The 26,719-nt window shown below is 36.7% G+C and overlaps 1 protein-coding gene across 1 annotated transcript in view; it reads right to left on the reverse strand.

The window, feature by feature from the left end:
- Positions 1–19,116, reverse strand: part of LOC106138986 (titin homolog) — a 94,994-nt gene extending 75,878 nt beyond the window's left edge. The window contains exon 1 of the mRNA XM_060953678.1: positions 18,990–19,116. Within this exon, the coding sequence (XP_060809661.1) occupies positions 18,990–19,105 (116 nt within the window). The 5' untranslated portion in view covers positions 19,106–19,116. The remainder of the gene's footprint in view (positions 1–18,989) is intronic.
- Between the last annotated feature and the right edge of the window lie 7,603 nt (positions 19,117–26,719).

Here is a 26,719-nt window from a genome sequence, read left to right on the forward strand (position 1 = left end):
GAAAAAATGTAGCCTATGTTATTCCCAAAGGTGTATTGTCTAATTATGTGTCCTACCTACCACATTTCATCAATATAGTTTTTGAGTTTATTCGTTACAAAATATATATTTTTTCTCTTTACTATAATTAGTGTGGATTAGCTTATATATTATTATTGTGCCGTGTGGTTCCCGGCACCAATAGAAAAAAGAATAGGACCACTCCATCTCTCTCCCACGGATGTCGTAAAAGGCGACTAAGGGCTAGGCTTATAAACTTGGGATTCTTCTTTTAGGCGATGGGCTGGCAACCTGTCACTATTTGAATCTCAATTCTATCTTAAAGCCAAATAGCTAAACGTGGCCAGTATTCAGTCTTTTCAAGACTGTTGGCTCTGTCTACCCCGCAAGGGATATAGACGTGACCATATGTAATGTAATGTAACTCGATATTTGCCCATGGGATCAAACCTGTGACCTTGCGAATTGCACTGTTTTCGCAACACCAGCGGCCCCAAATTTCTCCTCCCGAAATAGCCCAATGCCGCCGGCGCAATATCGGCCAATCATTTTCAGCCGCTCTTGTGATCATCCTACTAATATTATAAATACGAAAGTTTGTATGTTTGTTATTCTTTTACGCAAAAACTACTGAACCGATTACGATGAAATTTGGTATGTAGGTAGCTGAAGACCCAGAATAACATATAGGCTACTTTATACCGGAGTTCCCGCGGGATTGATAGAGTTCCCATGCGGACGAAGACGCGGGCGGCCTCTAGTAATATATAAATTACTGAATCAAATGGACAGGTTTAAATGGGTTTTATTAAAAGGCACACATAAACAAGCGAACTTCTAGCCACGTAGCATCGCACGCGCAACGCCGTATTTATCGCGCGAGAAACTATCGCTTTCCCGCTTTTTATTATGTCTTGAAATGGAAGTACGTTAATTTTTCACACGATATAAAAACGGCGTCGCGCGATTTCATTTAAACGCCTCTTTCCGTTTGTCACATTTAATTATTTGCTAGGCAAAACTTTGAACGAAACAAAAGAATGAACGTCTTGCGGGGTAGACAGAGCCAACAGTCTCGAAAATACTTAATAGCCACGTTCGGCTGTATGGCTAAATGACGGAATTCAAATAGTGACAGGTTGGTAGCCCATCGCCTACAAATATAAAGTTAATTAGCCTTTTATGTAATCCATGGGAAATAAGTACATACAGTCTTATTACTTTACAATATCAAGAACCACACGGCACTAAACACGCCTAAAAATATTCGCCCCAATCAACATTTAAATCTATGTGACATAACAATAAAGATCAATATTAAAAAGTCGATAAAATCAAAGGGTCATCGAACCCGGCTGAAGTTACGTATCAGAGGAAATCTGAAATGTTTCCTGGATGCTTCCGCCGTATTGATAGACCACAAAGCTCGGACGTCGCGCCGACCGCGGCCCCGTAATGGGTTTCTGTGCTCTGCGGTTGAAAAGCTTTGATCTCAGTCAGTAGCTTGCAATAGCTCGAACGTTGGATAAATTGAAATCCGCCATTGCAAGTGGTTATTCTAGATAATTATATATAGCCTATGTTTGTTGTTGTAGTTTATTATTCTGTTATGAAAAGTTCAGGTTAAGTGTATCCGAAATCGACAAGCTTGCATGCGAATGAAGAGTAAGGAGTATGAGTGGATCGTGGCAAGTGAAAAGATGTAGATTCTGCCTACCCCTCCGGGAAAAAGGCGTGATCTCATGTCTAGTACCTGGGTGATCGAGCGGTGCTTGGTGGACTTCAGAAAAACCATAAAATATTGTAAAAACAACAAAAAATTTAATTTAAGAAGATACATATTCTAAGTCTTACACTTATAGTTCATTTTACAACAAATTTTTTTTGTCGGTGATCTCTATTCCGACATTATGTTTACTTGGCCTATTTTTACAAAGTTTTCTATAACAATAAATCAACTGCATCATATATTCAAGGATTAATCATCGTTAATACATACATCACTCATCTATAACTTCGAAAATAGTCCTTTTTTGAATAAAGTAGATTTGAACCTATGCCTTTTATGCGTATCACTGATTAGCGGCCTTACCAATTCGACCACCGATGCTCCAACTGTTCCCGTGAAAATAATGTACTAACTGAGCTCATTTTCCTGACTAGTCCCCATTAAATCCCGGGGGCCTTTCCTTTGACCATGGATCCAAGATATTGGGTGCCTCAGATTTTTACACGAAGCGAATCCCCCATTTGACCTTCGCAAAACCTTTGCAGGTAAACCTAACCCGAATTGGATTGATCATAGTTACCACATTCAGTTGTCTGAATGTGCAGGGTTTCCTCGAGATGTTTTCCCTCACCGTAAGAGCATAGGTTAGTATTCTACATACATAACTTCGAAAATAATTGGTACATGGCTGAGGTGGGATTTGAACCTGTGCCTTTTTAAGCCAAACGCATTTTAACCGACCACTTTACCAATTCGACCATCGACGCTCCAAATGAACCCATGAAATAACGTACTACTTGACCAAACACTGCTAATACAATTCAAACTAACAAAGCCTCAGGCAACAAAATTAATTATATCAAGCACTTATTATTTTTATTTCAAGAAAAATCAAGTTCACCTTTTCAAAGGAACGTGCAAAAGCTTTTCAAGGTAAATAAATACCTATGCAAGATAATGCAATTTCACAGGAAATAGCCTATTAGCTGCAGAGGCAGGGCAAGGTCAATGCCGCTGTCTGTTCAAATAGAAGAAAATCACTACATAGTATAAAACAAAGTCGCTATTTTAGTCTGTTTGTCTGTATGCTTAAATCTTTAAAATTACGCAACGGATTTTGATGCGGTTTTTTGTAACAGGTAGAGTGATTCAAGAGGAAGGTTTTTATGTATATTTTTTTCCGAATTTTGCACCCGTGCGAAGCCGGGGCGGGTCGCTAGTAATTTATAAAACTAAAAGGCATGAAAGAGGAAACATTTCAGCGTGCAATTTATCTCGAGCAGATGAAGGTCAGAGCTTTGCTGGGGTAGTTTGTTTATGCTTTTAAACGGGCAAATAGACATACAGTTAACGTCCAAGGATTTTTATAATAACGATAAAAGAACATAAACTCTTGAATCTCGAATATGGATTTTGTGTAGGTGAATTCGGTACATACTTTTCTTTGTCCCTAACGGGGTAGACAGAGGTAATTAGTCTCGTAAAGACTCAAAAGATTGACCAAATGATTGAATTGAGATAGAGAGATAGATGATTGAGACATCATGAACAATAGACATTCGTTCAAGGTCTATATTTGTAATGACGTCCAGTGAAAACGCTGCAGTGTAGTGCCTTCCGCCGCTTCTTCTACACTTTGCGCTTCAGAAGCGATAGTAAGATTTTTTTATAAGTTATGTTAAGAGATCGTAGCTTAGCTCAGAATTACTAAACAGCTAGACAATTATCAGTGTTCTGAACAAATTTCTCAGCTAATTGTTTTGTGAGACGTAAAGATTGTTACGTTGCACTAATTTCATTTAACGACCGCTTCCCGTCTCCTGTAAAATGTACGTTAAAACGCCAAACAGCTGGGCATCCGTTTTTATGAGTCGACCTAAAAATTTCTAAAACGAATAGGAACTATTATACTAACAAGTCTCAACTGATAAAAGAGACAAGTCTGGTAAATTGTCAAGTCAAGAGTACCCGAAACCGCCGAGCTTGCATGAAGAGAGTTATGAATGTGGATAAAGCGTAGGAAGTATGTAGAGATCATGGCAAGTGGAAAGAGGTAGTCTCTGCCTACCTCTCCGGGAAAGAGGCGTGATTTTATGTATGTATGGATGTATGTCTCAACTGATATTAAAAATGCGTAACATACATACATATGGTCACGTCTATATCCATTGCGGGTAGACAGAGCCAGCAGTCTTTAAAGACGGACATGATGAAGGCCACATTTAGCTGTTAGGATTAATGATAGAATTGAGATTCAAATAGTGACAGGTTGCCAGCTATCGCCCAAAGGATGATTCCCAAGTATGTAAACCTATCCCTTAATCGCCTTTTACGACATCCATGGGAAAGAGATGGACTGGTCATATTCTTTTTATATTGGTGCTAAAATAAAAAGTATTTTTACTAAGATATGATATAATACTGCTGTAGATAGGTCGTAATCGATTACAAAATTCTAGTTTACTATAAACAATAATAGGAATTGCATCGATTGCGTTCGATAGCCTGGCTCGTCTCCAGGTTGCGCAATGTTGCGCCGGCGCATCTCGTGCGCGCGTTCATGTCCACATTATTTTTGTACGTTATGGCGATTAAAAGTTTCGAAGTTGGTTTTATTGTTAATCAAATTTGACGTTAACAGCTGTTTACAATATGGCGTCGTTTTTTTAATAATTACTGATTAATAATTAACTCCACCATACAAACAAAAACATAGTTATAATTATGTTCGTCTGTGATTACATTTTTTTACATAATAAAAAATTTTACGTGGCAACGTAAAATTACGTTCCTCTTGAGGTACAGTACCCTAAAATCGAATAAACAAACAAATTTACTCATCCTGCTAATATCAGTATGGATGTTTGTTACTCTTTCACGCAAAAACCGATTACGATGATATTTGTAAATGTATGTAAATATGTAGCTGAAGACCCAGAATAACATATAGGCTACTTTTTATCCCGGCGTTCCCGCGGGATTGATTGTTACGTTATGATTGTTGTTCTCACGCGGACGAAGTCACGGGCTAACAGTTTAACATAAGTTGAAATGTGCAAATTTACACAGCAACCCTGTGGCCTTCTCTGCAAGCTAATAACGTTGTAATAACGAAGTACGTTTAATAAAACGAGCGAAAAACGGTTGGCCGCGTGCATAACATATCCGCTTAATAAACTTACACGTGTGGTTTCAAGTTAGCGCACGTGGAACCTCCCCTGTAGGTGGTACTCAGAGAATTGACTTCATAAATTTTAATATTGAGCAGAAAAAACAACGCTAGGAAAACAGTTTTCTTCTTATAAGCGCTATTTTAATCTCAATTTCCATCATCAAGTCAAGTTGGTCTTTAAGTCTTGTCATAATTGTTGGCTCTGTCTGCCCCGTAAGGGATAAATGCTTAAAGACTAGAATTTCGGTTTACGAGGAAAAGTTTAAAAATTCTCTTCATTATATAACTAACCTACCTGTATACTTAACCTCAAATAGAATAGAATAGAATAGAATAGATTTATTTTCAAAATTGGATACAAGGTATCACTTATTGACGTCACATAACTTAAATCTAATTATAACTACTACCGCTTCCAAAGCGCATGTGTAGAAGAAGCGGCGGAACAAACTACACTGCAGCATTTTCACAGGACGTCAATTTACAAATATAGATCTCTTAAATCTAAATCGTGGACGAATGCACATTGTCTACATTAAAAAACATGTATGAATGTAGAACTGATTATGTCAATACGAATATTTCGTCAAATAAAATAATTATAAAATAAAATATGTACATACTGTACAAATTATGTCCAGATCATGTCAAAAATACACAAGCATTTAAGAGGCCATTATGTCCAGCTCGGGCCACACATCAATCAACACAAAATCAATTGCAAATGTCAAAACCAGCCGTTTTTTGTTTATATGTTAATACAAGAGGCCGCCCGCGACTTCGTCCGCATGGAAGCCAATCAATCCCGCGGGAACTCCGGGATAAAAAGTAGGCTATATGTTATTCTGGGTCTTCAACTACCTACATATGAAATTTCATCGTAATCAGTTCATTAGTTTTTGCGTGAAAGAGCAACAAACATCCATACTGACATCCTGACATACTCACAAACTTTCGCATTTATAATATTAGTAGGATGTCAGTCACTGTCCTTTTTTATAGATACAGCATTTATTACAATTTATAAAAAAAACGGACAAACGCAACCTACAAAAGCGAAAAATTTTTTTAAAGAGACCTATAAAAGAAAGATTTTTCGCAAATCTCACGGAAACAATATTTTTTATCGGGACGAAATTTACCCCATGTCCTCCTCCAGATATCTCATCTTAATTATATACATGTTATATTTCAAGATTATTAATTCATAAGATAACTCGCGAAGAGGTAACAAACAAACAAATAAATTCACTTTCGCATTTATCAGTCTCTTTAATTCCACAAACTAAAATACTGCACCTTTTTTCCTTAAATTCCTATCTCATATACCTGTGTTAAGGTCGTCCTGCTACACAAGGACTACGAATAATTAAGTTTATCTAAAAACAAGACGTCCACATTCTATTCTAAGTTTAATTGATATTGTAAAGTTGACGTTGTTGAAGAAAATGCTGCAGTGCAGTTTGTTACCGCTTCTTCTGCACTGACGCCTTGGAAGCGGCAGTAAACTTAGTTTTAAGTAATTTATTTGACGTCAACCAATGTTGTTAAACCATACGTTTGACAATTATTAAGCGATATGAAATATCCTAAAAATAAGAATTTTTGAATTTTTTTGAATTTTCTTGAAGACCATAAGTGCCTAACGTTCTTTTCTAAAGCGCCAAAAACCACACGACACAAACAATCAACCAGAAACAGTTATAAATATTGTAACGCATACAAAAAAAAAGCTATTGAGGTCATGAAAAATTACGGCGACATGACGCACCCAATGCATAGGTTTCAGCGCAGAAGCTTACGCAGAATCTATGCAATCGATGGTTGTAGGATACCTGGATCTATATACCTACACAAGTGCAAATATTCAGGTCAGCCCAGCGCGTCCCGATTCCGATGACTGAACAAAGGAAATTGAAATAGAATTTACAGTGTAACTGATATTTTAATTTATCTATACTAATATTATAAAGCTGGAGAGTTTGTTTGTTTGTTTGAATAGTTATTTTGGGCATCATTGAAAAACCGGGACTAAAGCCAGGAGGAAGAGGAGGTCAATGCAGAAGAAGCGGTAACAAACTGCACTGCATTTTCTGCAATAACGTCAACTTCACAATTACCTATCCAAACTTAGAAATGTGGACGAGAGAATATTTCCAGGCTCTTAATTATACGCAAAATTTTAAAAGATTAGTTGGGAATAATGATTATGAGTTGTTCAGACATCGGTTACAATTTTATTTTACATACATACATATACTCACTATATACCTTGCGGGGTAGACAGAGCCAACAAAAAGTCTTGAAAAAACTGTGAGGCCACCTTCAGCTGTTTGGCTTAATCATAGATTGAGATTCAAATACTGACAGGTTGTTAAAAAAGAATCCCATGTTTATAAGCCTATCCCTTATCCGCCTTTAACGAAATCCACGGAAAACAGATTTAGCGGTCCTTTTTTTTGTATTAGTGCTGGGAACCACACGGCACAATTTTATGTATAATGTGAATGTACACACACACATTGTACATATTTTATTTTATCTTTATTTATTTGACGTAATATTCGTATTGAAATAGCTAGTTCTACATTCATTATGTTTTTTAATGTAGACAATGTGCATTCGTCCATGATTTAGATTTAAGAGATCTATATTTATATATTGACGTCCGATGAAAATGCTGCAGTGTAGTTTGTTGAAGCGGTAGTAGTTATAATTAGATTTAAGTGATGTGACGTCAATAAGTGGTACCTTGTATCGAATTTTGAAAATAAATCTATTCTATTCTAAAAAAGTTCTATTCTATTCTATTTAAGTGATGTGACGTCAATAAGTGGTAGGTACCTTGTATCGAATTTTGAAAATAAATCTATTCTATTATATTCTACATACTATGCACACGAAGGTTTCCAGGTATTTCAATTCCAGCCTAGCTACATCGATCTGTGCAGTATGCGTTGACAGATGCAGGGGGTGACAGGGGGCGACAGGGGGGTGACAGGGGGTGAGCCACCCGTTCCAGGTAGCTATTCAATTAATTGTTAGTTTCACGGACGCGAATATTACAAGGGTATTCATGCGATACGCTGTCATAATTAGAGAATTGACAAGATGTAGTGAGTTGGTGTTTGTAGTTGGAGCACGTTTAATGAACATACATACATACGGTCACGTCTATATCCCTTGCGGGGTAGACAGAGCCAACAGTCTTTAAAAGACTGAACGGCCCCCGCTTTTCTCATTTAGATTCCAACGTGATCTATCACAAGACAAACACACAGCAGACGTCTTTATATATATGTATATAAAAGCCCGTATTAACTCTTACGGCTTAACCGGTCTTGAAATGATTGAAAAAACCCACGTTCGACTGCATGGCTTAATAACGGAGTTGAGATTCACTTAGCGGCTGATAATTAGCTCATCGCCAAAAAAGAAAAATACTAAATTTATCCCTTCCCCTCGACTGGCGAAGAATCCATGCCTTGATTGGCTTTTACAGTTTGCACGGAATGTTACACAGCTGCTTTATTGAATTGCCGTGTGGTTCCCGGCACTAATACAAAAAAGAATAGGACCACTCCCATCTCTTTCCCACGGATGTCGTAAAAGGCGACTAAGGGGTAGGCTTATAAACTTGGGATTCTTCTTTTAGGCGATGGTCTAGCAACCTGTCACTATTTGAATCTCAATTCTATCTTAAAGCCAAATAGCTGAACGTGGCCTATCAGTCTTTACAAGACTGTTGGCTCTGTCTACCCCGCAAGGGATATAGACGTGATTATATGTATGTATGTAGTTAAAGAAATCAACAGGTGTGGCGTCGTCGCTATTTTCAGTTTCAAAGAACTCTTACTTTATTAAGTACGTGCTTACATCTATAGGAATTCGCGTCTTTGCTAAAAAGATCTGTAGGAATTGATATTTTTTTTTGAAGTCTTTGTCTCGCTAGCTTTTTAAAAGAAATTAACTGACCCTTGGACTTAGGTACAACGGCTGTTTGTGTTTTATCTATCATTCATGATTCGTAATTATATGTTATATTTTTGTATATTATATCTGTATAATATTTTTATTTGTGCAAATTTGAATAGTTTTTTTTTTTTATTATAAATTAATATAATTTGTATTTCTAATAATAGGTTTAGATTAGAAACATCATTTTCTTAGTTTACAATTTATACCTGTATGAACGGGTTAACAAAATGAATAAGAAATATTATATTTCAATATTTTTGTACAAATCTGTATTCATGCAATGAATTAAATACAAACATAAAATCACGTATTTATCCCTCACGGGGTAGACAGTGCCACAATCTGTAAATGACTAGAATAGAATAGAATAGATTTATTTTCAAAATTGGATACAAGGTATCACTTATTGACGTCACATAACTTAAATCTAATTATAACTACTACCGCTTCCAAAGCGCATGTGTAGAAGAAGCGGCGGAACAAACTACACTGCAGCATTTTCATAGGACGTCAATTTACAAATATAGATCTCTTAAATCTAAATCGTGGACGAATGCACATTGTCTACATTAAAAAACATGTATGAATGTAGAACTGATTATGTCAATACGAATATTTCGTCAAATAAAATAAATATAAAATAAAATATGTACATACTGTACAAATTATGTCAAGATCATGTCAAAAATACACAAGCATTTAAGAGGCCATTATGTCCAGCTCGGGCCACACATGTTTATCATTAATATAATCATCCGTGCTGTAATAGGCTTTCCTACAAAGCTCAACTTTAATATACTGTTTGAATTTTCTATCATTCATTTCAAGAACACTTTTTGGTAATTTATTATAAAATCTCATACAACTGACTGACCTGTAAGATAGACCACGCCCAGATGTAAGGCTTAATGATGAAATTGAGATTCAAATACTGACTGGTTTCTAGCCTTTCGCTTTAAAGGAGAAGTCCAGCCCCCCCTCTAACCCCTATATTGCCGATAGTGGGTCAGCTTTTTACCCGACTACGGCGAAGCAAAAAGGAGGAATAAGAATTTTACCTACATATACTATGTATTATGTATTGTATATGTATATCTGCCGTGTGGTTCCCGACATCAATACAAAAAAAATATAACCACTCCATCTATTTCCCATGGATGTCGTAAAAGGCGACTAAGAGGTAGGCTTATAAACTTGGGATTCTTTTTTTAGGCAATGAGCTACCAACCTGTCACTATTTGAATCTCAATTCTATCATTAAGCCAATTAGCTGAACGTGGCCTATCAACGAGTTGGCTGTCTACCCCGCAAGGGATATAGACGTGATTATATACATATATGTATGAGATTGTCAGTAAACTTAAACGGCGATAGAAATCGCAGTCAACAGTTTGTAAATAACACAAATATTGTTTAAAATAATTAAATTTGCCAAGTCGCAAAAATGCTACACACATACATATATTAGATATCATATCGGTTAAGAGAACAGGCTTTATTTGGTTTTGGGTTACGACTCGGTTGCGGTAGACGGCGCCTGTGGTATATTTGCGGTTCGAATCCCGACTAGGAACAATGAAGTTTTACACCGTGGTTACAGAATACTTCACACCGTCACTATTTGAATCTCAATTCTATCATAAAGCCAAATAACTGAACGTGGCCATTCAGTCTTTTCGAGACTGTTGGCTCTGTCTACCACGCAAGGGATATATACCTTATTTCACTGGTTGAATCCAAACAATGCAACAAGACCGGCATCATGTATGTATTGATGGTTTCCACGAGAGTGCAACGCGATACCGGCCGGGTTGACGTGATACAGTGATATAAAGCGTACGAACGGCCATGTATCGTAGTAAAGCGAGGCATCAAGTTCCATACATACATATGGTCACGTCTATAACTGTTGAGATAAAACCATTAAAGACTGAACGAAAATTAAAACAGTTTATTGAAAAGTTAAGCTATACAGTTGGCGGGAAATGGAATGTTGAACACAGCTGGTTTATTGAATTGCCGTGTGGTTCCCGGCACCAATACAAAAAAGAATAGGACCACTCCCATATCTCTTTCCCACGGATGTCGTAAAAGGCGACTAAGGGGTAGGTTTATAAACTTGGGATTCTTCTTTAAGGCGATGTGCTAGCAACCTGTCACTATTTGAATCTCAATTCTATCTTCTTAAAGCCAAATATCTGAACGAGGCATCAAGTTCCATACATACATATGGTCACGTCTATAACTGTTGAAATAAAACCATTAAAGACTGAACGAAAATTAAAACAGTTTATTGAAAAGTTAAGCTATATAGTTAGCGGGAAGCAGCGTATGGAAGAAAAGAGTTGACGGATGGCGCCACAATCGGGCCACAGATAAAATAAACTTGTACAGGCATGGGCGTTGTTTACATTATTCCAACAATAACCCTTGCGGGGTAGACGGAGCCAACAGTCTTGAAAAGACTGAATGGCCACGTTGAGCTTTTTGGCTTAATGATAGAATTGAGATTCAAATAGTGACAGGTTGCTAGCCCATCGCCCAAAGAACAATGCCAAGTTTGTAAGTCTATCCCTTAGTCGCCTTTTACGACATCCATGGGGAAGAGATGGAGTGGTCCTATTATTTTTTTCATCTGTGCCGTGAACCACACGGCACAATGGATCCAGTTCCGTAGAAATTACAATAATATATATTATATGAAGTCCCTTGCAAAAAAAAGTAGTCTCTGCCTACCTATCCGGGGAAAAGGCGTGATTTTTTTTTGTATGTATGTATGTCCTGGCGAACGGGAACGGCGAACGAGAATCTCTTATATATAAAATTCTCGTGTCACAATGTCACAATTAAGGACGTCCTGGTAAAGGGTCAGGTCAAGAGTACCCGAAACTGCCGAGCTTGCATGAAGAGAGTTATGAATGTGGATGAAGCGAAGGAAGTATGCAGAGATCGTGGCAAGTAGAAAGAGGTAGTCTCTGCCTACCCCTCCGGGAAAGAGGAGTGATTTTATGTATGTCTGTATGTATCTCTCTTTTTCCTACAAAGATAAAAAATAATCTTAAATATCTATGGATTTCGGATTCCTATGATTATTATTATCTTAATATTTCGAATACGAAGGATGCAATAACAATCATGGCCGTCAAAAAGTTGTGAATAACTAACTATCTCCGGGTGGCCTACTTTAAAAACTCCCCCAAGGTGATGTTGAGACATTGATATTAAAAAAGAATCCATGAATCAATGTTTATTTTTGTTTTCATCTTATGTGATAACAATGTTTTTTTTTTGTAGATTTAATGATGGAGCAAATGAATTAGGTATGCGGAGATCGTGGCAAGTGCTCTGTCTACCCCTCCGGGAGAAAGGCGTGTCCGGGTATACGTATTTAATATATATATACTCGATCCTGGGTAAATAAAACATTATTTAATTCATTTAATTAATATTTTTGTTATCAATTTAATCTCTAATACCGTGATATCAGACACTTTTAACAGCGCTCCATCTTTTATACGTGGATGTCGTAAAAGGCGACTAAGGTATTTCCGGAGGGATAGGCAGAGCACTTGCCACGATCTCTGCTTACCAGATGAATTAAAAAATTTAAAATGTAGTATGAAATGTAATGTAATTTAAAATGATTTGAGGGGAATAATTTTCAAAATGTATCGTATGATAAACAAGAATGGTTATAGGAAAAAACAAATAGGTAGGTAGGTACATATGCCGCCAAAAATACTGTATGTTCGATGCGAGAGTTGAAAATTTTTTTTTTAGGTAAAGGAATAAAATATGGGTATTGGATTTTTTCGCGCCAAAACTTTTTTTGCACAGACATCATGTTGTTAAAAATACGTTAAATATTTTTTTTTTTACAGAAAGCAGCTAAAATTATGTCCATAAGAACATTTTAAAAAGTTCCTTTGCATACCTAGTATGCATATCAAACCGCATGAGCGTGTCCAGAAGGCTGGCAGCATTTGCAATATTTAATGGCAATACTGATATTCTAAACCAGAAATAAGTTTCTTATTAAGTTGTAATTAATTGATTACAGTTTTTAATTAATTTTGATACTTTATTTTTGCCGATTAAATACACGGCTTCATGACATTTCAGTTTGAAAATAAATTACAATAACGAACGCGCAACTAATTAATTCTTATACCTAATGTATTCAATCACTGTTTGACATAAAATAATTATAAGTCGATTTTGGCGGGCAACATACTACATTTGACGTCCGATAGACGAAAACAAACTTGTCCTATATATACAATCGCTGTACTATAAAAAATCGTATGCAGATGACCAACTCCATTAAAAACGAATGATGAATGACTGACCTTAGTGTTTGTTACATAACAATTTAAGCTAACACTTGAATCACAACACGTCACCGGTGAGGGTTGCGCGGGCGCAGCACCCACGGTACCCCGCGGCACTCTTGCGCCACCAGGATGGCCAGCCAGAAATACCTGCTGTAGATGGACGAGGATGACCTGATGGGCCTCCCGGCGGCGTCACCTTTGCAACAATTGCTACCCATAGCGTGCGCAGGAGCGCATCTCGATGCGTGTGAGTTCGCGAGGTTTGGCCGCGGACTGCCGCGCTGCGTGGATATTTCGGTATACGCGACGCGGGCGCCCCCTAGCGTTAGAGGCAAGGGAGACATTATGTAGGGCGGAGAAAAAGGTCCGTGATGTCATCGCATGCGGCGCCAAGCGGCGGGAACTGATGGGATTTTCTTTCGTCAACATTGGATCCTATTTTTTTATTATTAATATACTATCAGGCGAAATGGAAGACAAATGCTGATGGTAAGAGACAATGAAGACGAATATGAAGAAGAAGATGCGCATTTATTATACTTTTGAATGTCCTTGGAATATTGGATACAAGCATAGTACAATTATATATAAGGATACAAGGTATCACTTATTAACGTTAAACATTACTTCAAACAAAGGCTACTACAGCACGGAGTATTATATCTATTAATGATAAACATGTGTGGCCCGAGCTTGACATAATGGCATCGTTAAATTTGTTTGGTTGTCCTAATAAATAAAATAAATACGTACATACATACATACATATAATCACGTCTATATCCTTAGCGGGGTAGACAGAGCCAACAGTCTTGAAAGACTGATAAAGCCACGTTCAGCTGTTTGGCTTGATGATAGAATTAATATTCAAATAGAAACAGGTTGCTAGCCCATCGCCTTAAAAAAGAATCGCAAGTTTGTAAGCCTATCCCTTAGTCGCCTTTTACAACATCCATGGGAAAGAGATGGAGTGGTCCTATTCTTTTTTGTATTGGTGCCGGGAACCACGCGGCAATAATAAATACGTTACGTATTAAAACAACATCATTTTTAAAATCGACTAAGTATAAATATATTATGAGCACATAAAAAGTATTGCCAACTCATATTGCAACTAGAAAATTATCCTGTCCCATTTCCTCAACTCTCAAGTTTGAAAAAGATGTTGCTGTATATAAATCAAGATTTTTTTTCTAACTTATAATGTGAATCGAAGTTAAGTCGATTAAAGTTAACACCATCACTAGTTATACTTCCAATCAGATGAACATGAAAGTTTTCTGATAGAAATGACACGGTAAGTAATTGCTATCTAAGTTGTGAGAAAATCTAGAATGCAACTTGCCAAGATTATATTAAAAAATAAAGATTTATATACAACATATACAATAATAAATATCAATAAATATATACGGAACAGATTACACCTGTGCCGTGTGGTTCCCGGCACCAATAAAAAAAAAAAAGAAATAGGACCACTCTATCTCGTTCCCGTGGATGTCGTAATAGGCGACTAAGGGATAGGTTTTAATAAACTTGGGATTCTTCTTCTCGGCGATGGATTAGCAAACTGTCACTATTTTGATCTCAATTCTATCATTAAGTTAAATAGCTGAACGTGGCCATTCAGTCTTTTTAAGACTGTTGGCTCTGTCTACCTCGCAAGGGATATAGACGTGACCAAATGTATGTACGTATGTCACTGGAGAATATGAAATTTTCTCACATCAAAGAGTTGTGCTTCAAGATACTTATTGGATTTTATGCCTTCTCACTTGCGGTTTGCAAAGTGCTCTCATATGTATGTATATGTTCCTACATATATGTATATATATTCTAAGAATCTGTGATCGTATTTTGCTTTCACGCTTGACTGTATTGTGGCATTTGGTGGATTTGAGGAATATGCTTGATTTAAAAGTCTTCGATGTCGGGGATTCAAATAAAAAGGGATTTGAAACTAACTAACATGGATGTCGTAAAAGGCGACTAAAGGAGGGCTTACAAACTTGGGATTCTTTTTTAGGCGATGGGCTAGCAACCTGTCACTGTTTGAATCTCAATTCTATCATTACGCCAAATAGCTGAACGTGGCCTTTCAGTCTTTTCAAGACTGTTGGCTCTGTCTACCTCGCAAGGGATATAGACGTGATTATATGTATGTATGAGATTGTCAGTAAACTTAAACGACGATAGAAATCGCAGGTAACAGCTTGTTAATAATACAAATATTGTTTAAAATAATTGAATTTGCCAAGTCGCAAAAATGCTACATACATATATAATTGTGTGATTATGTATGAATGTATGTATGTATAGACATTTATAACTTTGATAATAACTGTTGTTATAACAAAATCGTTTGAAATCGTGTGAAAAATAACAACGAATTTCATCGCGCCATCAAGTAGATAGATAGATAATTCATTTATTTGATTTGCTACACACAATTTACAATTTCATATGGAATACAAATTAATTAGGGTGTGAGTTGCAGCAATACAAAAAGGTCACAACTCAACGAATTTATTGCTGTAGAGCAATACGCTGATGTTCAGTTATGACCTAGGTGCTAGTGCAAGTTAATCTGCGAACGTAATAAAAAAAAAACAAACAAAGACTCGTGTCGTGACTTTAAGTTTTATTGTATCTTATGTGTGATAAATGTAGCGGCTTAACCAAAAGAGTATATCCGGAAATATTTGGAAATTTAATACATACCCCGGCATCGCTCGTGTAACGTTTATAAACCTTTTTTCTTGAATCGCTCTTTAACATATATAATGGGAATGGAATAGACGAGCACATGAGGAGCAGAAACCGCCATCAGTTCCGAATAAGAATGTTATGTTAATTTTGAATTAAGGACGTCCTGGTTAAGGGTCAGGTCAAAAGTACCCGAAACCGCCGAGCTTGCATGAAGAGTTATGAATGTGGATGAAGCGAAGGAAGTATGCAGATATCGTGGCAAGTGGAAAGAGGTAGTCTCTGCCTACCCCTCCAGGAAAGAGGCGTGTTTTGTAGATCCAAAAGATGCCTGCTTAATTTAACTTTGAACAAAATGATAGAAGTACAGTGAAAAATGGTGGAACTAGGAACACTCAGTAGCGAGAGAGAGATACTAACAGACTCGCCAAGAAAGAAGTGTCTATGAAAAAAATTGCGTACAATATCTAGGAGTCAAGCCTTTAAAAAATAAATAAATGTTTTTATCAATAACAAGCTGTGCCCGCGACTTCGTCCGCGTGGAATAGTTATTTTGGGCATCATCGAAGCCCTCAAGGATGAATAATTTTCTTCGTTTTCTTTTACACATTTTCCATTATTTCTTCGCTCCTTATAGTTGCAGCGTGATGTTATATGGCCTTACTCGAAAAATGGTCTATTCCATACAAAAAATTTTTATTCGTACCAGTACCTAGTTCCTGCGATGAGCGCGTTCATACAAACAAACTCTTCAGCTTTATAATATTAGTAAAGATCACATTGACACCGTACATTAATATTCAAAGCCGACCACGTGATAAAAAGCCCCAAAAAAAAATCGTCACATTTTAAAACAACAGATGGCGCTAATCATATAGAGCTTTTCAGCGAAGTCCGGCCTGAAACCGGTAGATGGCGTTGTAAGTGATATCACGAAATAAGGCGGCCCGATAAAATCACGTTTATTTTTAGTGAGTAAAAAGGTAAACTTTAACGGACACGAATCGGAATTAGCCACTTTTTTTTTAGAACGTTGGAGGGAAGCAATAAAAGACGCTAAAGTTCTTTGATGAAGTCCTAACTAAAGTGATGCGACCCAGAAATTTTGGGACATTTTCGGTTGATTTGCAAATTTTTTTTCACGCACAACACTATTTAGAAAAACATAACAGAAGCAAAGACAAATATTGTGTTCGGTTACACTTACGTTTCGGTACATAGGTACATGCATACATATGCCACGTCTATATCCCTTGTGGGGTAGACAGAGCCAACAGTCTTGAAAAGACTGAATGGCCACGTTGTTTTGCCATATATATATATATTTTTTAAGTTATTTCTTATTAAAAGAATAATCTCAGGAACTACAGGTTCGAATTGAAAAATTCTTTTTGTGTTGAATACACCATTTATCGAGGAAGGCTTAAGGCATATAACATCACACTGCAACTTTTAGGAGCGAATAAATAATGGAAAATGTGAAAAAACCGGGAAAATTATTCATCGTTGGCTTCAATGATGCCCAAAATAACTATTTCACGTGGACGAAGTCGCGGGCACAACTATTGTATGTATAAATACTCTTTCTAGGTAAGTCAATTTCATTTAAGCACAACTTAGTGTGAACACGCAGCCAGCTTTATGTTCATACTTAGTTTGACCATGACCCAATATGCGTTAGGTTCCCAATATGTGCCGTGTGGTTTCTGGCAGATTAGATGGTCCTACCATTCAATAATTTTTCCAAACAATCATACATTGTTTTTTGCACATTCTACATTATTTCTTCGCTTATTATAGTTGCAGCGTGATGTTATATAGCCTTAAGCCTTCCTCGATAAATGGTCTATTCAACACAAAAATAAATTTTCAATTTGAACCAGTAGTTCCTGAGATTAACGCGTTCAAACAAACAAACTCTTCAGCTTTATAATATTAGTATAGATAATATTTTTAATTTTAACTTTCTGACATTCCCATGCTGCCATTATCCAATCTGATTACTCATAGTTAATTCTACAATATCTTTCCTGAGAGGAAAACATCGTGAGGAAACCTGCACATTCAGGAAACTGGATGTGTTAACATGATCCAATACGGGTTGGGTACACGCAAAGTTTGCGGAGGTCAGATGGGGGTCGCTTCGTGCAAAAACCTGACTCACCCAATCCAGGATCCATGGTCAAAGGCATACCCCGGGCTCCTCTCCAGAGTGGTGAGGATGCAACCGGGACTTAAAGCTAGGAAGAAGAATAACTTTAAAATCTTTTCACACGTTTACGGCATGTAAGATGTCATAACAGCAGAGCTTAGAAATTCAATCGAAAACACCAAGAATCCATCTCATTCCTATTGATGTCGTAAAAGGCGACTAAGGGTGAGGCTTATGAACTTGGGATTCTTCTTTTAGGTGGCAAGCTAGCAACCTGTCACTATTTGAGTCTCAATTCTATCAAAACGTTAGGCGTGCCCTATCGGTCTCTTCAGGACTGTTGGCTCTATCTTACCTGTAGGGGAAGTGGACGTGACTAAATGTATGTACGCATGTAACACCAAGAAATTCCATAAGAATGAAAAAAGAGATTTTCAAAAACATGAACATAGTATACATATGTAACTGATAACTGTTAACTTTTAGAGAAATTACGTATCTAGTAAAAATTTTCTCCGTTAGTAAATATTGTCGTAATGTCGTCGTCGTTTCACTTAAAACTATACAATAACGTTACATCCTATCTATAAGTGTTAATCGCTGTGGTCGCGACATCAACAAAACATTTCCCGGCCGCGTATAAGCACATTTTATTTTTAATTTAACCGACATTTCCACACTATAACCGAGATTATGACAGCATAACCAAACAGCTCCGTCTCGGGTGTCCTGCCGCCTTCCTGGTTCCGTATTTATAAATCGACAACTGAAAAACAAACAACGCTAACAGTCGCCGGCGCACGCGCACACGAAACGACGCTTACACGCGCCGCAATAAGACATACAATTGGTTAATGGTTATTTCAAATGTGGAATGAAATATAGGGAAACAGTTTGGAATTTAAATTTAGAACGTACCATTGGTATTGAAAGGGTGCGGTGCCGGTGGGTAGCGGCAGGGCGAGTGATGCGGTGGCTCCCGGGGCCGCCCTGGTGGTGTGGAGGCCTGTGGTGGGGAACTTGGGGGGCTCCATGAGTTCCAGTGCTGCCGGGCCGCGCGCGAGCGCCCGTGTGCGCGCGCCGGCCGCGCAGCGCCGCCATTCTAAAAATAATTCGGAAATATGTGGCGCGCCAATTTTGTGAGCGAATATTTCGCTAATAACATCACGGATAACAGCTGACTGAACGAGGGAAAGTGTGGACGCGCCTTTACGTTGTAAACATAGTCAAAGTCCAATAAGAGCGTATTACCTATAGAAAGACGAAAGACTATTAAGTGCCTTTTATAGAAACTTTTTTAATCTATACCTACTAATATTATAAAGCTGAAGAGTTGTATGTTTGTTTGAACGCGCTAATCTCAGGAATTACTGGTTCGAATTGAAAAATTCTTGTTGTCTTTATAGTCCATTTATCGAGGAAGGCTTTAGGCTATATAACATCACGCTGCAACTATAAGGAGCGAAGAAATACTGGAAAATATAAAGAAAAAAAAACGGGGAAATCATCATCAAATTCATCCTTGCAATGATGCCCAAAATAACTATTGCACGCAGACGAAGTCGCAGGTACAGCTAGTAAGCAATAATAGGTTTAGACAATGTCACAATTTCGGAAATTCTTTGACTGACTACTTACTAATTTCCAAACTGAGATCAGTTATTTCCACTCAAACACGTCTTCTTCCTTAATCGGATAGTAGACTATGTACCTCACATTAATATTAATGTGTCTAAAACAAAAGAGCTTGCATGAAGAGAAGTATGCAAGATATGTGGCAAGTGTAATAATTAAGTCTCTAGGTACCTACCTATCCCTCCCGATAATGTGATATTAATGATCTTAAGTAAATACATAAAAAGTCCAACTATACAGTTACTATCGCGAGAATGCTGATTCGGTGACCACGCTTCGTAGCATGGTACGCGAATGACCTGACCTTTGACCGGAACGTTCCCAAAAGCAGTAGCAAAGGTTCTAGTCAAAGTTCTAGATACTGGTAAGAACATGCAAAGACCATGTTATCTTAAGAACGCTTAGTTAACTTACTCAGAGAAACTATCGCTGGTTCGCTTTTAATTACGACGTGAAGCGGGATGGCGATAGTTTTTCGCGCGATAAAATCGGCGTCGCTCGTGCCATGCTATAAGGCTGTTTTAAGAACCTTCACTCATGCCTTATGAAAGCTTTCAAATGCCAGTTTACGGAATCAGCATTCAATTCTTCAGTTTTAAGTTCTTAGCTATAAAAAAACATTACTTTGTGCACGAACTCTTATAATATTGAAATGAAAATATTTATCCGTCCTTACCTCCATAAAGTCATCTGCAAATACACATATTTCCAGTTGCATGAATGTGCAGATATCTTCAAGACGTGTCCATTCACCTGGGCACTGGTTAGTAATCAAAGTAATGTAAGTAGTTATTTAGATAAAACATCGGGCAATGGCCGTGGTAGGATTAATTTTGTTTTGATGCCATAACCTGATTATACATACATAAAATCACGCCTCCTTCCCGGAGGGGTAGGCAGAGACCACCTCCCTCCACTTGCAACGATCTCTGCATATTTCCTTTGCTTCATCCACATTCTATCTCTCTTCATGCAAGCTCGGCGGTTTCGGGTACTTTTGACCTGACCCTTTACCAGGACGTCCTTAATTTATAACCTGATTTTATAATTTTTTTTTCTGAATTTCCAGTGATTAATGATTTGTAACCTGAAAAACTGTCTTGACTGCACATTTTGCTTATCATTCAATTCGTTCTCATCCAGGTGGATTATGGTCGACTTCAACTACCTACATCACGACTATTATTTAACCTTCATGTTATTCCAGCTGTTGGCTTTGCTGCTTGAAATTAACAATATTTGAATAAAATACATTATACTATTGTTCAGTGCCGTGTGGTTCCCGGCACCAATAGAAAAAAGAATAGTCCTCCTCCATCTCTCTCCCATGGATGTCGTAAGAGGCGATCAAAGGGTTGGCCTATAAACTTGGAATTCTTCTTTTAGGCGACTGGCTAGCGTTCTGTCACTATTTGAATCACAATTCTATCTTAAAACCAAATAGCTGAACGTGGTCAGTCTTTTCAAGACTGTTGGCTCTGTCTACCCCGCAAGGGATATAGACGTGATTATACGAATGTATGTAATGTATATTTTTCTGACTTAGCCCCGGTTGCGTCCTCCCTAGGGAGGAGTCCGGGGTTCTTTCTCCTGCCTGACCAAGGTCCAGGCGTGAGCTAGTCTTGTATTTAGTCGGAGCGACTTCCATTTGCCTCCTAATTCACGAACGTTGGAAGGCAGTTTGTCTTCTCTCTCCTTCTAGCTTTGACGATCACTGAAGTGTTAGAAAGAGAGATTTGATAAGACATATTGCCTTTCAACATTCGTGACTCCTGGGTCAAAATCTGCCCACTTGTTCTACCATAACTCAATGGGACTTGTGGGAAAAACCATAAGGGAGCTGATCTTTGATACCCTTCAGGGAACCTCACTGAGTTTGGATCATGGTTCTATTGTGACAAATAGAGTTTCCTCAATGTATTCCTCACGATATTATCCTTCACCGTAAGAGCATTCACGCTAAAGCAAATAGATTGATTGATATTACACAAATACCCAGAAGAACCATGTAGGAGATTATCCAGCGCCCTTTTTCACCGTAAAAGGTCACCCCAAAAATGAAACAATAATTTAATTTATTTATTTATTCCCTCAATTACATTAATTCAACATACATGATTCGCAAATGAGATCTAAAACCACATCAATGGTACATCATTAGCTAAAACCTATTTTAATCATGCGCAGATTAATCTAAAACATACACTGATAAAAGTGCTGAACAATTATTCTATACACATAGATATAAATATAATATAATGTTCATTTCTGTGATTCTTTACTATGTAAAAGTGACGTGCATTTTTATGCAGAATTTTCATTTTTTTTCGTAGATTGTTTTTAGATTCATTTATTATTGAGAAATCCCATTCAAAAACTTCAATTTCCTCCCACCCTAAGGTTGACTGGAAGAGATTGCTTTAGCGAAAAGTCCGCCTTTGTACCTCATTACCTGTGGTTATTTTGCTGATTTTCTTTTTCTTTTGGTGCAATAAGGAGTCTATCTATCTATTCAGATATAATGATCCACTTTGATAATAATTGCTTCTATAACTTTATGCATACGTCAACAAATGTTGTGAAACCAAAAGATACATATGACAATTATTAATTAGTGAATAAAATATTTGAATTCGAATTTGGTGGACAATTTTTATGGTACTAAATGCACGTCACAGTAGATTAATATCATTATACATTGACTCTGGTATATGTGAAGTATATTAAACATCCATTTAAAAATTTTAAAGCTAAAATTTTACTCATTAGAGTTAAGAATATGATAAAAAAACAAAATTTAAAGCCATTTCGAGACACAAGTTCAATCTTTGGTAGTTCAAACCCTAAGAAAGTGATTTTACAAAGTTTTGCATTTTCTTAAAGAGTCATTTTATAACACATTTTACACACTGGTGTATTAAATAATACAAGTTATTTCTAATGTTTAAATGAGTACATGAAAACATGATTCTAAAGACTCTTTAAAAAAGCAGGGGTTAGAAATAAAGTACAAGTATCGTCCATCAAAAAAAAAACAACAACAAATGTAACTTAACATACAAACATATAGGCGCATCTATATCCCTTGCGGGGTAGACAGAGCCAACTGTTCAACTGTTTGGCTTAATGATAGAATTGAGATCTAAATAGTGACAAGTTACAAAAGTAACTTTAAATCAGTGAATATACTGAAAAAAAATGTCAAAATCCCTTTTTGTTAACGCTAATATACAATTCTACTTAAAATATTCGAAAATACTAAGATTACTTTAGGATCTAATGGTAAATTAGCTTGTAAAAGTATTAAGAATAAAGTTTCGTTTAATATTAAACACTACAGATACAAAAATTTGTTTAAATTTTAGTAGAAAATACTGTTTTTAAGCATGCCTCGCATCCTTCGTACTCTAAATGCGGCATTGGAACTCACGAGAGAAAGTGTAAAAGAGACTTTGGAGATATATTTTAATCGGCAATAAAATATTTGTGTAATTTTACGGCAAAAGAATAACAAATTATAACTAAATAAAAAAAATCCTAAATATTCAAACCTCATAAAAAACATCCAAATTATGTTACGTCATTGAAATGTAGTTATAACATCAGATTATTTATGGAATAGTACATATCTTTTGCTACTACTGAAGTCAAAAGACAACAAACTCAATAATTTGACTCCGTTCAGTAGGTACATCGTGGTCAACAATACTTCTTCTGAGACTGAAGTCCAAAAGATGATGTACTGCCAAAAAAAAAACTAAAAATCCTTCTCTCTATAGTGAACCAATACCGCATCTAACTTATCCTATTCCAGTTCATACCTTACATTATGCTATACTGCCGTTCCCGCCCGGCTTTTTACACTTTTATTTCATTTCTCACTATATTTATTAACCATCCTAAAATATAATTAATTACGGCTTTATAATTTTTAACTAAAGCACGATAATTTTTTTGTATGGAATCCTGAAGAGCGCCCCTGGCGGATATTTCATGAACTAATGATTACCACAGAAATAGCCTTAGTGGCTGTGCTTAAGACTCCTCTTTCCCAAGGATACATACAGTAAGAAGCGACTAAGGGAAGAAGCACTTTTATCAAGTGCTACGATGTTCCTAGCTGGGTTAGGTCTTTAGGTCATCATTATATATCTTGCTCCAGTGCCCGGGGTCCACATTGTGACCTTAGAGATTTGACCAAGAAAAAGTCATGGTATTACCTATACCTGCAAACTGTGTAGTCAAAGATATAGTGTGTAGAAAATGGCGGACAAGTCTTCTTTTTACGCTACGTGCAAACTACTATGCTCTTCGGGATTAAAAAAAATATATATTATATATATATGGTGAGATTGAAAATCTTCAAAAATTAGAAGGGCCTTACAGCCCTTGCTATGGTCGTAAAAAGCTTAAAAAAGTATTAGAGTGTGGAGAGAGGCTAAAATGCAATGCAATGCATCCTGTTATACCATTATACAGGTTCACCGCTTGAAACTGCAATATTGGTACAAAAATATGCGCCTGCGCAGTGTACGCTGCGCAGACGCTGAAAAATAGCTTAATTAGTGCCTAGTACAAAAATAGTGTAGAAAAAGGTTTTTAGTTTTGAAGGCAGTCGACGGCAGAGAAACATAGCGCCGCCTGTTTATAAAAAAACAAAACCACACATGTGGTGGTCAGGTTTTTCTCCAGTTGACTGTACGTTGCCCGGGGCGTACCTAAGTTGGCCGAAATAAAAAAGGCTTATCTCTTATCTACTCTGATCCATGATCCAATAGGGATAAGATATTCCCCCGCATAGGTTGCGGAGGTCAGATAGGAAACGCGGAAAAACCTGACTCACCCAACCCAGGATCATAAACAAAATGGCGCACCTGGGCTCCTCTATAGAGGTGAGGATGAAACCGGGAGTAATACCAGGAAGAAGAAGAAGAAATATTTTATGTACTCTATATCTCTTTAGAAACCATGACTTTTCAATGTGAGAGGGCTTTGCACAATATGGTGGGCATTGTTAGCGCATAATACCTACTCCTGGCTTTAGTCCCGGTTCCATCCTCACCCAATCTGGAGACGAGCCCAGGGTATGACCTTGACAATGGAACCTGGATTGGGTGAGTCAGTTTACTAGAAATCTTAGAGATTTGACGTGAGCTATAGACCATGTAAAAGTCAGAAGAAATGACTCCCATATGACCTCCGCAACCTTTGCAGGGGAACACAACCCATATTGAATCATGGTTACACATCCATTTGCCTGAATGTGCAGGTTTCCTCGCGATGTTTTCCCTCACCGTTATATTTATTAATTTACCGGTGGTATCAATCGTAATGGGGTCGTTTTTAAAGTGGATAATACTATCTTAAGTATTGTGAATCACGCGCATCACCGACCCCCTAGAAAACTTCTCTCTTTATTCCTAAAGGCACCCACGTTGTCTCAATACAATACTGACCATTCGTTACGTCTTCTCACATCACAACCTAAGCATTGTATACGAATGAAATAAGCTACAAATGTTAATTCGTTAATTTAAAAGTCAAATTTTGTAATAAAATTCTAGTTAAGTCTAAAATACAGAAACAAAAATGTATAAAACAATAAAAAAAACAACTCATCAGACTATTCTCTATTACATTGCAAAACCAATAAAGTCATATTTTTATATAATGAAAAACATATTGCAAAATCAAAAACATTAAAAAAATTAAAATATTTATCTTTGGAATTTCAAAAGAATGCAAAGTCAATACTTAAAAAAATCCTTTACTAATAATTCTACAGAAAAAAGGCATAAAATACACAAATCTATATCAGTTTGTTTTCTACGCTCTGTGTATACGCCTTCTACTACAGGCAGATGAGACGCTATTACCTAGAGGGCGCCACTGTTGACAAGAAATCTTTTTTCCAAAATTTATGTCAAACAACCCATAAACAGCCGGCCTTGGCATAGGCCGAAGAGGGCGCCACAGTGATGAATGAAAACTTTATTTCATAAGATATTACAAACGGTTACAGTTTTGTGTACAATGTGCGCACGAGTTGATTCATTCAACCGTAGATAAATTCAACAAATATAATAAAATTAAATGTATACGCTATCCTTGGAAAGGCAAGCAAATATTTTTATGTTAAACATAATATTAACTAACTTAAAACTACCGTCCAAAAAAAAATACACAAAATGAGGCGGAATTAAGTAATTCTTAGCAAAATTAAACTTAAAACTAAGACTGTAAACTTCGTTATTATATATATATATATATATATACTCTTACTGAAAACCAAACAGATTTCAACAAACACGCCATATTAAAAAAATATCTACATACAAACATACCCTCACGCCTGTTGCCCATTGGGGTAGGCAGAGACTATGGATATTCACTTTTAAAAAAAATACAAACATAGCGTTAAGAGTATTGTATCAAATGATTTATTTTAATCATGGTAACTTTATAAATAACTTTCTCCCGCGTGATCATTACCACATATCCATGTCCTTACTCCACACTACATAATAAAATTTTTATAAAAATCGGTTCAGTAGTTTTGACGTGAAAGACGACAAACACACTGCAGCTTCACAAACAAGTCTCAAGGTACGTTTTACATTACATTCCCTAACTTGTAAATGCAATCCACAAAGTCAGCCTCTTTTAAGCAAACATTAGCTATGCGCAAGCGCATCTTACACCATCCAATGCGTTCTTAACATAAAAAAAATAAGAATAAATATATGCTTATTTACAGCTAGACTCAATCGTACTCAATTCCAAACGAAAATAAAATAAAAAAAATCTAATAAATAAAATAAAATAAAAGAATAACAATTTTGAAATATTCATACAAAAATATTGATTAGAAATATACAAAATCATACGAAAGGGAAAAAATATAACAACAAAAAGAAATGGAAGATTCAACTATTTGAACTAAGTGCGGTCAATATCGACCATAAACACTACCAACACAACAAAAATTTTAAAATTGTCTATGGAACAAAAAA

This window comes from Amyelois transitella, chromosome Z (assembly GCF_032362555.1).
Source record: "Amyelois transitella isolate CPQ chromosome Z, ilAmyTran1.1, whole genome shotgun sequence".
NCBI lineage: Eukaryota > Metazoa > Arthropoda > Insecta > Lepidoptera > Pyralidae > Amyelois > Amyelois transitella.